This window comes from Netta rufina, assembly GCF_964035555.1.
Source record: "Netta rufina genome assembly, chromosome: 6".
In the NCBI taxonomy this organism is placed as follows: Eukaryota; Metazoa; Chordata; class Aves; order Anseriformes; family Anatidae; genus Netta; species Netta rufina.
Window position 1 is genome coordinate 34,213,482 of NC_140129.1, and position 12,959 is coordinate 34,226,440.

Consider the following 12,959-nt stretch of genomic DNA (forward strand, 5'->3'; position numbering starts at 1 on the left):
CACAGTTCCCTGTTGCTCCGGGAAGGTAAGGCTGCGGGGTGCCCGGCCTGCTGAGCGCAGTGCCTCGGGGTGGGGCAGGCAGGGCTTTTGGGGTGAACGCTGAGAAAGCGAGCAGGATTTTTGTGCCTTCTACCACTAGCTCAGGGAAAGGGTCTTGTGGTTTAGCAAGACCCCCTGGCCACCCAGCATCCCCTCCCCATGTCCCCATGATCCTGTTCCTGCCCTGTGTCCCCTCTCTGGGGATGTTGGTTGGAGGCACGGCAGGGCTGGGGCAGCCAGCACGATGGAGAGGCAGAGTTCAAAGCAAATTAAAAAGTGCATAAAATAGCCCCTGGGTCTGCTTGGTAGAGGCTGATGTCCCTCAGCCACTTCCACCGGAGTTGTAAAGGCCTCAATCTGTCCCTTTTTTCCCCCTTAAAAACAGCACCGCTCCTTGCCAAAGCGTTTCCCCTGTCATCCCCTGTGAGGGAGGACGGCACCGGGGACGTCACCGCTCGCACGGGGCTCGGGTTTCCCGTTTTCACTCGAGTGACACTGTCTGTCCTGACAGGTGCCGGCAAGAGGCCACCGCCAGCGTCCCCGCAGGCTGAGCGAGCGGCTGGTGCAGAGCAGGACGCCGGTGGCAATGCTCACCTAGGGTACCCGAATCCAGGCACCCACACACGGTGCTGCCACCACACACACGCACAGCCAGGTGGAGGAGAGACCCCAACTCCAGCCCCAGCCATGGAGCCGGCCCCCGAGATGAAGAGGTATGTGGGTTTGGGAAGGGCGTCCCCGTGCAACATGGGGACGTGTGTGATTTGGGAATGAAAGCACGTGTGCCCATGTCCTGGGAGGGATGGGGGCTTTGTAGAGAGATTCTCTGTGTTTAGTGGTGGTGGAATTAGAGAGATGCTGGGCTCGTGGTTTGGGGTTTCAGTCAGCCTCCAGGGAGGCAGGAGCAGGAGGCTCCTTGTGCCTCTGCCCACGCTGCTGCCAGAGGGAGCCTTTGGCTGCCGTGCTCAGTGCTCCCGGTAGGTTTTGGAGTCCTGGACTAGCCGTGGGATGGGCAGCTCCAGCCCAAATTGTTACAGTCAAGTCTATTTTTAATCTGTATGTCCAGAGAATGGAGAATGTCCATTTATCCCCAGTGATAAGTAAGGCTGTTCCACCTTACCAGCAACAAGAATTAAGCATTTTTAGAAACCCTGCCCGGGGAGAAACACCGAAAACCTCAGTGGAAGAATTAACTTGGCATCATCCTTCTTGGTGAATACTTGTGCTGCACAGTCTGTCCAGGCCACCTGGCAGGTCTCCTGGGATGGCTGGAAACATTTGACCGGTCAGAAATGGAGTACGTGTCCCCGGACCATCTCTGTGCAGGGGGTACCATGCCACCTCTCAGCATTTTAGTGGGAGATTTATTCTGAAAACCGTCTTGCTCGGTTCAGCCAGCAGAGAGGGCAAAAGAGTCCTCTCTTTTGACAGGCAGAGACGGATGAGGTCAGAGGGTTGAGTGGAAATTTGAGGGACTGGCCTGCAGCCAAGCTGGAGCTCATGGAGGGAGGCTGAGTTCAGGCTCATTACTGCTGAACTTTTGCAAGGCCTTTTCTGGGAGATTTGAGATCAAGATGGTAGAACCGAGACCCTTGATCTGCCTCTCGGGAGTCAAGGGAGCTCTTTCTACAGGATTTTGGCCATGATCTCCTGTAACGGACTGTTCTTGAAGGACTCTGGCACTACCCCAGCATCTCCAAGTATTCTGGGACACTTTAGTCTCTTCTTCATTCACCAAAGCAGTGCGTTATTTGCACATGCCCCCATTTCCATGCTACCTGCTAGCACAGTCATTGTATATTTGTGGTTCAAAGCCTCCACTATAAGACTCCCGTTTTTCTTTTCCACCTCCTGGCTTGTTTCCTATTCATGTGAGAGCTTTTCCCTGGCAGAGGGGAGTTGAGGGCTGCTTACCACTTTTGCAGACTGTTTGTCATGAAGCATTTTGTAATGACAAAGCTTTGGGAGCAGCAATATGGCTAAACTGAGGTTATACAGGAATATCACTCCTAAGTAGAAGATGACTTTGCATAGGTAGCTTCATGCTAAAACTTTCTTTGTAGAAACGAGGTCTTCAATTTCATTTCATACCTTCCTGAAATGGTGTCTCATCCCTATTTCATAGATGTGGCACATTATCATAGGAAAATGAAGATGTGACTTCATTGCTGGAAATCTTCACACGCACAAAAAATAAACAAAAACCTATATTAAGAATGAAAACAATACCTGAATGAAAATAGTAATGGTACAATGACTTCTTTGCCTTTTTCTCTTTGAATCCTATGTCTTCTAATATTCACCCAAGTAACATTTGCATCCAGGGAAAACTGAGGTTAAAAAACAAAAGCAAAACAAACACTGAAACATTGGGCCAATCAATGCACTTCAGAGGCTGAAGCTCACTATAGCCTTTTCCTAATTTCACTGTTATTTCTTCTACTCCATTCATGATTAAAGGCTTCACAGAGTGTGTAATATCAGTTAATCTAATGCCTTCCACCGTATTGACTGGTTAATGATTCTTCAGAGGGAGAAAAAGCTTCCACGGCACATCTCAGACAAGCAGTGGTGCAGGTGGCCACTCCATCGGTGACACTTCTGGGTGATCAGCTAACCAAGAAGTTCTGACTTTATTGTAGTAAAAGAACACAGACACTATTGATTATTGAGCAAGGACAATTTGTCCTGGAGTATCTTCCTTTTGTTCTGCATTTTCAATGCAGCTTCATAAAAGCGTACAGGTTCTTCAAATAACTGAAGTGCTATACTTTCCTTACAGGAATAGGTTCCCCAGCATGAACTTTGAAGCAGAGATTCTGGCAGCTCCACACGATAATTCAGGTATTTGGGAGAAAAATCAAAAAACGAAAAGGAGATGAAAGTAACCTACCCACTCCACTTGCTATCACTACAAATATATCTTGTTTTGGAAACAGAGTTGGAAGTTGTTAAAAAAACAAACAAGCAAACAATAAAACAGGATACTACACTGAATACAGTTCAGGGAATGTCTGATATACACTAGGGTATAGTTCAAAGTGCTGAGGTTAGATATTGATACCTTTTCCTCCAATAGGGTTAGACATTGGATCACCATTCATACCTTGCAGAAAAACACCAGTCAGGGACATTGGTTTTGGAAAGAGCATAGGTGTCCAGTTAAGATTGCACAGTCCTGCATGACAGATACAAAGTCTTTTTATCAGTAGCAACTAAAAGCATAATTTCAACAAGCAACTCCTCAAAAGGCAAAAATGGGGATGAAGATGCTCTGCTGAATCCTGTCCTGGCCTTCATTCTCATTTTGTTTAGGAGGAAAAGCTGGTGTTTTTTTTTTTTTTTTTTCTTTCTTTCTGAACACTATGTTTTTAATGCCAATCTCAGATGTTGAGGCTGGCACTAGCACTGCATCCCTACTGCAGTCTTCTGTCTGCGATAGTCCCCACAGACAGTAGTCAGCTGAATGGCAAATTCTGGTGAGCCTCAAGTCGTAGTCTTAGCATTGCTCCTCAGACCCAAGCAGCTGGCCAGAGCTTGTGCCCTGGCAGGAGCACCGTTGTTAGGATGAGACTGCAAGAAATTGTGTTTTTGCAATAATTGCCTCCATCTTCTTGAGTTGCCCTGGGCCTTTGTTCAGAACTGCAAATCTTAGTCTTGGTGGCCTGCACTTGAGCATGAACCCATTCAGCTGAAATGCTGCCATCTGCCCTCATGGCCACGAGCTGAAACTTCCAGCAGGGAATTCACTTACCCGGCAGAGCACGGCTGTCCCACGCCAACGAGAGTTGGAAATGAGGCGCACGGCGTTAACTATTTTTGCTTCAGCTGCAGGTGTGCGTTTTTTGTGTTGCATCACCCCAATAGCAAGTGTGCCAGCAGCTGGCGGTTTCATTTACGCTGTCCAGCATGTGCAAGAGCCACAGCCTTTCCAGGTCTGGACTTGCTGAGCAATTGCCTTCTCATTCTTTGCCTTTAGTACTTCAGCCACTTCCCTTTCTGCAAATTGAGTCGTATCCAGCTAAGCATCTTCAGGAAATAATGGGGCCATTTTCCTCAGGGCAACCTGCGGTACTGATGGTGACTTAACAAATATACTGGTGTCAAGGGGCATCAAAGAATATTTATCACACCTTTAGTGTCAACAGACAGAAAGTTTTCACGTGAGCCCACTTGCCTGGATGGCTCCTGGGCTCTGTGTCCTCCCGAATCTCTGGCTTCTGTTGGGTTGGGCTGGGTTTGGTTTGGTTTCTTCCACGAGGTAAGTGTTTCGATCCTTTATTTGCCTTGAAGTCACTTACATATAATTCATATTTGTTTCTCAAGAGCTATATGTGGTCCCCTCCATGAGAAGTCTCACGGCTGAAGAGTATGTGGAGGCCTTTAAGTCATTTTTGGATCATTCAACGGAGCACCAGTGCATGGATGAGTTCAACAAGGAAGAAATGCCTCGCATCATGGCAGGGTAAGGAGCGCATCCACCGAGGTGTGAAAGCCATCTGTTATCTGGGGAGGGCAACCTGTGCATAAGGGTCAGCAAACATGTTTAAGGGTTCTCTGGGGCGTGAATGAACTTTCAACGCTTTTCAGTTTTAAGTCCCTTAATAGTGGTCTTTAGGATATTCAGTTTAATGTCTCAAGTATACACATAATTTCAATTAATACATTGTGTTGCTTCTCAGCTTATGTTAGGGAAAGAATCAAGACCCTATTTTCATGTCCATCTGCTTTCATTAGCTGATTTTCAAAGGATTAACGATTTTTGGATTTTTTTTTCTCCCCCTCCTTTTTTTTTTTTTCTTCAAAAGAAAGCTCCCTCTTGTGCTCTATGCCTACTTTTGGGACTTCATCACACATCAGTCCAAACAGAAACACATCTCTAATTCTATTCTAGTGACTAATTCTTGCTTTTCTCAATCCCCTAAGACCTCCTTATTTCTATCCTAAGTCGATTTGCATTGCTTAAGTACCAAATGATAATCAGTTTTGTGAAGTACTGATGTAACATATTAAGCCTGTGTGACTGCAGATAGTTTCAGAACAGGCTAGATCCAAACCACAAGAAAAGTCTTTCAAGTCTGGATAATTTTTGGATGCTGTAGAAACTGTATTCTCCTTTGAGAAAATCACTTAGGCAGGTGACTTTAGATGCTTATATCTATATCTGTCTGTCTCTCTATCTATCTATCTAAAGTAATAGAAGCAATAATAAAGAAAGAAATTGTTAGGGGAAAATTTAAATGCAGCATTTCTTTATGTGAATTTTAACCAATACTGTTTGCTGGACCGATACAAAACATTGTAGTTTAGTAGCATTCTAATTTGGGGTTGGTCTGAGCTTCCATCTTCCACCTGTGACATCTTTAATCCTGGAACAATACGCCTCCAGCCCTCACTAGAGCCAAGGCTCCCTGACTTGCTCACAGCCCCCAGGATTTCCTACTCTGTCCCCTCTTTTGAATCATTGATGTGGTGTTTCTTGAGATTTCATACGGGAAACTCTGTCCCTCTGCACAGGCCTGAGGCAGAACAAGGCCATGAAGTACTTCCATGTAGAGCAGCAAGCAGCCTTGATCCCAGGAAGCTCATCCTCGAGCCAGGCTGTTATGAAATACACTGCCAACAACCTCATGATTTTTTATTTTTTATTTATTTTTTTTATTTTTTATTTTTGGATCTGAAGTAGTTTTTCTAAGGTAAAAATTATTGAAGTTTCTGACCTTTGCTCCCAGTTTCAAGCCACGGTGAATATTGAAAAGAGAATATTTACAGTCACATGGATAGCCCAACTTTTGATTTTTTTTTCTGAGCATTTATAGCCAAAGTCAGAAAACCTGACTTGTCTCCTGAGGATGAAGAGGTTTACCCCAGCTCACCTTGTCCCTACAGCCCTGGCCAAGCACAGCCTCACTCCCTGCAAAGGGAACCCCACGCCCCAGGTTTTCTTGAGGTTGTTTTGCATGGTGCCAGCCACAGCTTGAAGAAAACTCTGGCAAGGGAACAGAAACACTATATCCTGCTGCCTACTGTACTTTTAAAATATGAGCCTGCTTACACAGGGCCAGATCCTGCCAAAAATAAGTTATAGTTGGGCTCCACAGGGATGCTCGAATTTTCATCTCAATTCATGTGGCACATGTCAGTAAAATTCCTGGGCCACCGTGGCATCCGGGATATTAGAATTAAAACACAGAGTTGTGTGACACAGTGTGGTTGAGTAACGTGTACTTGTAATTTCAGCCTCGGCAATGGAAAATCCATGATAAATGTTCTGGGCGTGGGGAGCGGCACAGGTAAGGAGCTGAACAGCACAGCTGATGCTGGGGGGTGGGGGTCCCAAGGGGCAAGAGAAAGCTCTACCCAGGTTCTGGGCAATGGGGAGAATTACTCGAGCATTAATAACAGTATTCGTCATGGAAATACCTTCCTCTTGATGACTTTCTCCTGACTATATATATCTAAAAGCAAGGAGTCCTCCAGGTTAGGTAGGAGAGCACCTTCACACCTCATCGGAAGGAATTACAGACACCTGGGATTTGTTCCACCCAAAGGTCATGCCTTAGAGTCTCCCACCCAAAGGCACCTCCCCACATTGTGCATTGCCTTCAGGGTCTGCAGAGGTGAAAGCTGGGCTTTGTTTGGCTGCAGGTGGTGCTCAACCAGCAGAGATGAACGTGGGCTGGCCACAGCTGTTAGCAGGGGGCTTTGTCAGCTCCTTCAAGATGTGCTTTTGAGAAGTTATTATTGTTTTTATTTGGTAACAAGTGGCGTTTTACTGCAAATGGTATTTCCTCCACCTCCCCCAGAGAAGAAAAATCTTTTGGCAGAAATAACCTTAAAGCTGTTGTAAATGCATTTTTGGAGGGGAAAAAAAAAAAAAAGAAGAAGAAAAAAGCCTGCAGCTTTGCTCCTAGGGAAACTGGGAAGAAATACAAAATAGAGAAAAGAAATAGCAGTTTGATTTGTCAGACTTTGAATTTGTTTTAAAGTATTTTCAACTGAATTATAAGTGTTAATACTTTCTATTGAAAGATTTTTTTCTCACTTGTTTTGATTGTTTTCCTGAGTAAGAGGAAAATAGCAGTGATTGTTTTCTCCAGCTGGGAATATGCTGGAACATATAAGAGAGTGAGGAGGAAGGAATCGTTCAGTTCTCAATTACACTCCGTTCTCATTAAGTAATGTAAAACCGATACTCTGTTTGACTCCAAGAAAGCACAAGGGAAAGGGGAACCCTTTACACTGCCCTCATTTTTCCTTATTTCCTCTTCAGAAGAAGTTTCAATGGGAAAGAAAAGCCCTAAGGCAGGCTGGCAGGGGCACAGGCTTGCACCCCGCAGCGTGCCGAGGCTGCCTGAGCTGAACTCGTGCGTGCTGCACGGGAGTGAGCCAGCGTGGCACCGAGCGAAAGGTCATGTGTGATCCCTGACCTTCTCGGGCTTGGACTCTGGTTTCACACGGCCAAAATCAGTTTAGTTGACTGAACTATTAGTGGGGATTGTGACCCGCTCTGCATCCTAAAAGGCTGCTGCTTGATCCTGGCCACGCTTGCTCATTCAGCCCTTCTTCCCTCGGCTGTCAGCTCCCGGTGAGTGACCGGGTGGGACGTGGCTGCTGTGGGGCTGCACCCCCATTTCAGCAGTGCCCCGATGTGGTTTGTGCTGAAGGGTTGTTGCTCTCAGCTTCCCTGGTTTTCTGCAGGAGGCACGTGAGCCTGGGGATGGGGAAACCTGAGTAGCGTCAAATGGTGAATCCCCAGGGAACATCTTTGCATTTTATTGCACCTTCTGAGCCCTGTCTTTTCTTTTTTCTTTTTTTTGTGGGGAGATCTTGGGAATGTCCTGTTTGACCTCACAGAGCATGTGAAATTGTTGTCTTACCACAGACTTTCAAAGTATCAGCATCTTTGCTTCAAATTCAAGCCAGCAGCTCCCACCTGCCTCCACCAACAAAAACATCCAACCTGTAGGAAGGTGGTGACCATGCAAAGAAAAAAAAAGATTTTTATGTAACCATTAATTCAAGGAAGATCCTTGCAGCAAGTGGTTGAATCAATTTACGGTCCTAAAGGCCAGCTGGTAGTGCCTTGGGCTGGGGAGCATCAGCAATTAGCGGTTCCCAAATGTGAGCTCCCCACACAGAGCATTGCTGCCCCATGCCCTGGAGCCTCTGATGGTGGCAGAAGTGCATTTCAGCAGCAAAGGGGTATTTTAAAAGTGATTTTTTAAAAATGTTTTTGTTTTGTTTTGTTTTGTTTTTAACTCTGTAAAGTTCTGTAATCCAGTCTTTGAATTAGCAGGTGATAATGCCCTTGGCAGTACATCAGCAAAAACACACAGTAAAACAGAGTTTCAGAGTAGGAACTCCTCTGCCCCAGCTCACCCGTAACACCAGTGCCAGCAACGAAACTGCCTTCAATGGATGCAGCCTCAGCCTCTTTCCTTGCTCCTCTGGCCAGCCCTTCACTGCCCCTGCCATGTGTCTCAGGGGTGCTGGGTACCTTTCTCCAATTTCAAAAGACAAGTCCTTCCTTGGATGTCAGCGCAGTGCCAGCATGACTGGTATTTCCCTCCTTGAGTTCTGTTTAATGTAACACCTGTCAAAGATGACAGCTTTTCTCATAACATGTCCATCCACTAAAAGGCTAGAGAAGATGCAGTATCTCGTGTCAAGCCCTCTGTGTGTGACATTTTCGTGGGCAGGACTATTTTTAGGCTCCACCATCAGCTACAGAGAGGATCCTCGCAGAGATCCACTGAAGGCTGTCACCTCTGTTGTTTATTTCCATAGTCCCACACAAACCAGATGGGCTTTGTACACTTGGTGCATCACAGCCTTTCTGATAGAGAGCAAGGGTGACCTGCATCACCTTGAAAGGGGCTGGGTATTTTCTAGGACAGAAAGACAGACTGAAGCTTGCTCCTCCTGAGCTCAGACTCTGACAGAGGAGCACCAACAGCTAAATATGCAGTGCCAAATCTCTCCCTGTCCCCATGCTAACTTTGTGTTTTTCTTGAAAACGAATGATTCCTGTTATTTTTTAAACATTGATCTTTGATTATTTCAACCTGTTTCTCCCATAACCCGGAGTATTGCCATTAGTAGGTTTCTGCTCAGTTGCTTATCTCTTCCTCGTTCTTAGTCTTATCTCTAAGTGTATGTTAACTCGAGCAGTTAGACATCGTGATAAGGCTGTTACTGTCTGAGATGCCACCATGCAAGGTAGAAAGTGCCTCACTTCTGCTTTGGGGATTTCCGAGCAGTAGGTGCACTGGCATCCTTTCATCACCATTCAGGTGTTGTTTTTAAATAATGAATTTGTGTTTATTGAATAGGTGAACAGGATTTGAAAATGCTCAGGATCCTGCAGGCTGCACATCCAGGGGTCCTTATTAACAACGAAATCGTAGAGCCCAACCCACAGCACGTGGCTGCTTACAAAGGTGAGGCTCTTTGGGTCACCTCCACAGCCTGGGGTACAGCCAGAACCGTTGATTTGTATGATGATTTATTCTGCTGTTCTGTGATTTTTTTTTTCTTCTACTTTTTAAACAGAGCTAGTTAATCAAGCTCCAGATCTACAGGGTGTCTCCTTTATTTGGCACCAGCTCACTTCCTCAGAGTATGAACAACAGGTGAAAGAGAAATGCATAAACAAGAAATTTGACTTCATACATATGATTCAGGTAAGGAAGTATTTTTTTAATATAGAAGTATTACATTTCAGCACTACCTTCTGCTGGATGTTGGGGGGACTGGGGATGAGCACAGTTCTCCAGCAAACAACAGCTTCTGCAGCAGCTGTACAAATATTAAACCTCATTCCTGATCCACCCAGGTTTTGGTCTCTGGTTTAACTGTATGGTGGGTAGTAAAACAGGACTGTTGGACAGACACTTAAAACATCACGCAGAGACCAACAATTATGCTTTGCCACTTCAAAAAGCTGGAGAGTTTTTTGACCTAATCAGAATAATTTGGATGGCATTGAATGGAAATATTAGTGAACATCTCTATCTGTATCTGCACTCTCACACAGGGGCCTCGGCCGTGGGAAGTCAGCAAAGATAGTGAAGAACTTGCCTAAAAAGTGATTAAAGGGATGCACACATCTTGCAGCCACAACACTGCTGGGCCTGAAGGGCAGCGCTGGGCGGGAAGCGACGGGGAAGTCGTGTAAAGCACCAGCTCTATAGAGAGGGCCTAAACCCTTGCAGGGCTCTTGCACCACACAGGAGGAGTAATGGCTGCATGCAACTCTCCCTTCCAGATGCTGTACCGTGTGGAAGACATTCCTAATACCATCAAGTTTTTCCACAGCTGCCTCGACCACCAGGGTAAACTCCTGATCATAATTTTGTCAGGTAAGAGGGGTGTCTCATTTTTTGGCATCATTGCTGGTATTTTGAAGGGCTGTGAAGTATGAGAGCTACTAGTAATTGCCTCAGGATTTCAGTAGCAGTAATTCCATCACATTTAAACAAAACAAACATATCATATAGGGAGCATGCAACCATGGTCTTAGTCTCTTGGACCCCAATGTCTGATGAGATTATAGACATAACCTGTGTGCTCTTGCTTCCCTGCATGAAAAGTAGATGAATGACTACGTACCTTGTGGAAGCCTCCTGTTGTGAAATTACTGGCTAGAGAGAAGTGTGGCTACTCCTGGAGGAAAGCCAGTTCTTGTTTATGGTGAAATGAACACCATGCAAAGACAGCCTGAGCTCTGGGGCACTTTGCACAGCAATGGCTAAAAACCCAGCAGGCCAAGCAAGGGGAGCTGCCCAGAACTGTGGGGTTTGAAAAAGAGGCACTCATAAACTCATCATACTTATTTTTTTTTTTTAAAGTGTTTTTTCCACTGTGCCATTCATGAGTTCCCAGCTCATGGAATAGTGGACAAAACACACTTCCCCATGTTCAACGTTAAACCTCCCTCCAGCACTGCTGGAACGCTGGTTTCTCTTGCTAGCTGGGACAGACTTTTTCAGGTATATGCTTTTGGATGTGCACTTAAAAATGAGGTTCAGTGCATAAAAATGCCTGTGCTATCAAAGGGGCACTTAGGGAGTAATGTGCATGTGCAGGCTCTGTGCCCTGATATAGTTGTGTGCACTCCTTGGTCCTTACAAACCCAATGCTGGTGATGGTCTCTTGGGAATTTCTCTGAAACAGGAGAGTTTTGGAGGGAGGGCTGCAGGTGGTCATGTTTTTACCCATCTTTATGAGTGGACTCAAGTGAGGGGAAAGCCTTTCCACTGCTCCTGGCAAGGTCCGTGCCAGCAGCGAGCATTTCAGCCCCATTCAGTCTTTGCACTGGCTGGTGTTGAGCTGCCTTGGCGTTGTAGGACTGACCTCTCCTCCCGCTCTGCAGACAGCAGCGGGTGGGCCAGCTTGTGGAAGAAGTACAGGCACTGCTTGCCTTCAACCGACAGCGGCCACTACATCACCTCTGACGGCATCACGGCTGTTTTGAGGAGGCTTGGCATCCAGTATCGCGTCCATGAGTTCCCGTCGGGCTGGGATATCACCGAGTGCTTTGTCGAGGGGGACCCAGCCGGAGGCCAAATGATGGATTTCCTGACGGGGACGAAAAACTTCCTGGGCACGGCCCCGCCAGCTCTGCGGAGGCGTCTGCAAGAGGCTCTCTGCCAGCCCGAATGCAGCAGCAAGAAGGACGGGAGGGTCATTTTCTGCAACAACCTGAGTATGATCGTAGTTGAATCCTAGAGTCTGGACCAACTGCAGAGGCCAAGTCAGGGTGGTGTTTGGGTGAGGTGGTTGTAGGGGGGTGTGCAGGAAAGCAGGGCTCAGCCTCTTGCTCCCAGTCTGGAGCAGCCTGCAACATCAAGGATGAGCTCTTTGTCCCATTGAGGTCAACAGGGCCAAGATTTCCCCCTGGAAATCTAGTCCAACCTTAGGAGAACATGTTCCAGAAAGTAAAGAGCTGCATCTCACTAAAAGCCTGCATGGAAGGTGTTTTCTTTAATGGTATGCATCCTCTCTCAACTGGATCTCCAGTTTTCCATACAGACAGCATGTTTACATACCTAAAGGCATGTCCATGTGACTAGGTGCCAGGAGAAGGCTGCAGCCCCCATGCCAGCTGCATATGCACCCGTTTCTTCCAACTGCACCTGGACAAAACCACCAAGATGTCCCTGCTGCTTTGCCCCAAACATGTGCCTCAGTGCACCCTGACTGGAGCTGCTCACTGCACTGCACTAGGCTATTACAAAATTGTTATTTTTTAAATCAGCATAGCTATTTACTACCCTGAACATCTCAGCATCTCGCCATATAGACATGTCTTAAAAAGTTTTCCACCTTTTTGTTTGGAGAATTTCTGAATTACAGGATAATACTTGCCCTGTGCCCTTTCAGGCAGGTATTAATTTTGTTACTTTCTTACTACTGTTTTTCTCCATGTAAAATAAAAGCCTCTTTAAACCAAAGAATGTCACATCTTGCTCTGTATATGTGGGCTTAGAGAAAATGAAGAGCAAAGAGGCTGTTTAGTTAAAATGGTACTTTGCATTTTTCTATTTTTTATGGAAACACTAAGTGCTTCCGTAAGTGAGAAGGGTGACCCTGAGGATGTGGAAGAGCCGAGCTGAGCTGCAGCCACCTGGCTCTTGCCCTGCACTTACCCATATAGGTGACTGCAGCACAGCACCTACATTACTTAAATACAACGCATGGGCTTAAGATGGTCACACAGGTAAGTTGAGACTACTTCTGCACGGTTCTGAGCCTTTCAGAGGGCTGAAGGAGGTGCTGCCAGGGCAGCTGGATGGAAAGGGAGACCTCACCCTGCATTTTGGGCCATGGTGCTGGGCAGACTGTGGGCTGAGCACATGTGCAGAAGGGGCTCACAGCCCCATTGCAAATAGGTGTCAGGGCAGGAAGCACCACCT

The 12,959-nt window shown here is 46.4% G+C and overlaps 1 protein-coding gene across 3 annotated transcripts; it reads left to right on the top strand.

Annotated features, from left to right (window-relative positions):
• Positions 1-546: 546 nt before the first annotated feature.
• On the top strand, positions 547-12,500 carry LOC311211110 (carnosine N-methyltransferase 2; the record flags this gene model as incomplete). 3 transcript variants are annotated; one of them, XM_084289639.1, is made up of 8 exons in its annotated part: positions 547-752; positions 2,822-2,883; positions 4,366-4,504; positions 6,280-6,332; positions 9,375-9,482; positions 9,595-9,725; positions 10,310-10,403; positions 11,417-12,500. In XM_084289639.1, the coding sequence occupies 8 exons, from the start codon at positions 727-729 to the stop codon at positions 11,770-11,772; spliced, it is 969 nt and encodes a 322-aa protein (XP_084145765.1). In that variant the 3' UTR covers positions 11,773-12,500. The 3 variants fall into 3 exon arrangements, with proteins under 3 accessions (XP_084145765.1, XP_084145766.1, XP_084145764.1); XM_084289640.1 differs by lacking the exon at positions 2,822-2,883; XM_084289638.1 differs by lacking the exon at positions 547-752 and having other exon boundaries at positions 2,760-2,883.
• Positions 12,501-12,959: the final 459 nt, after the last annotated feature.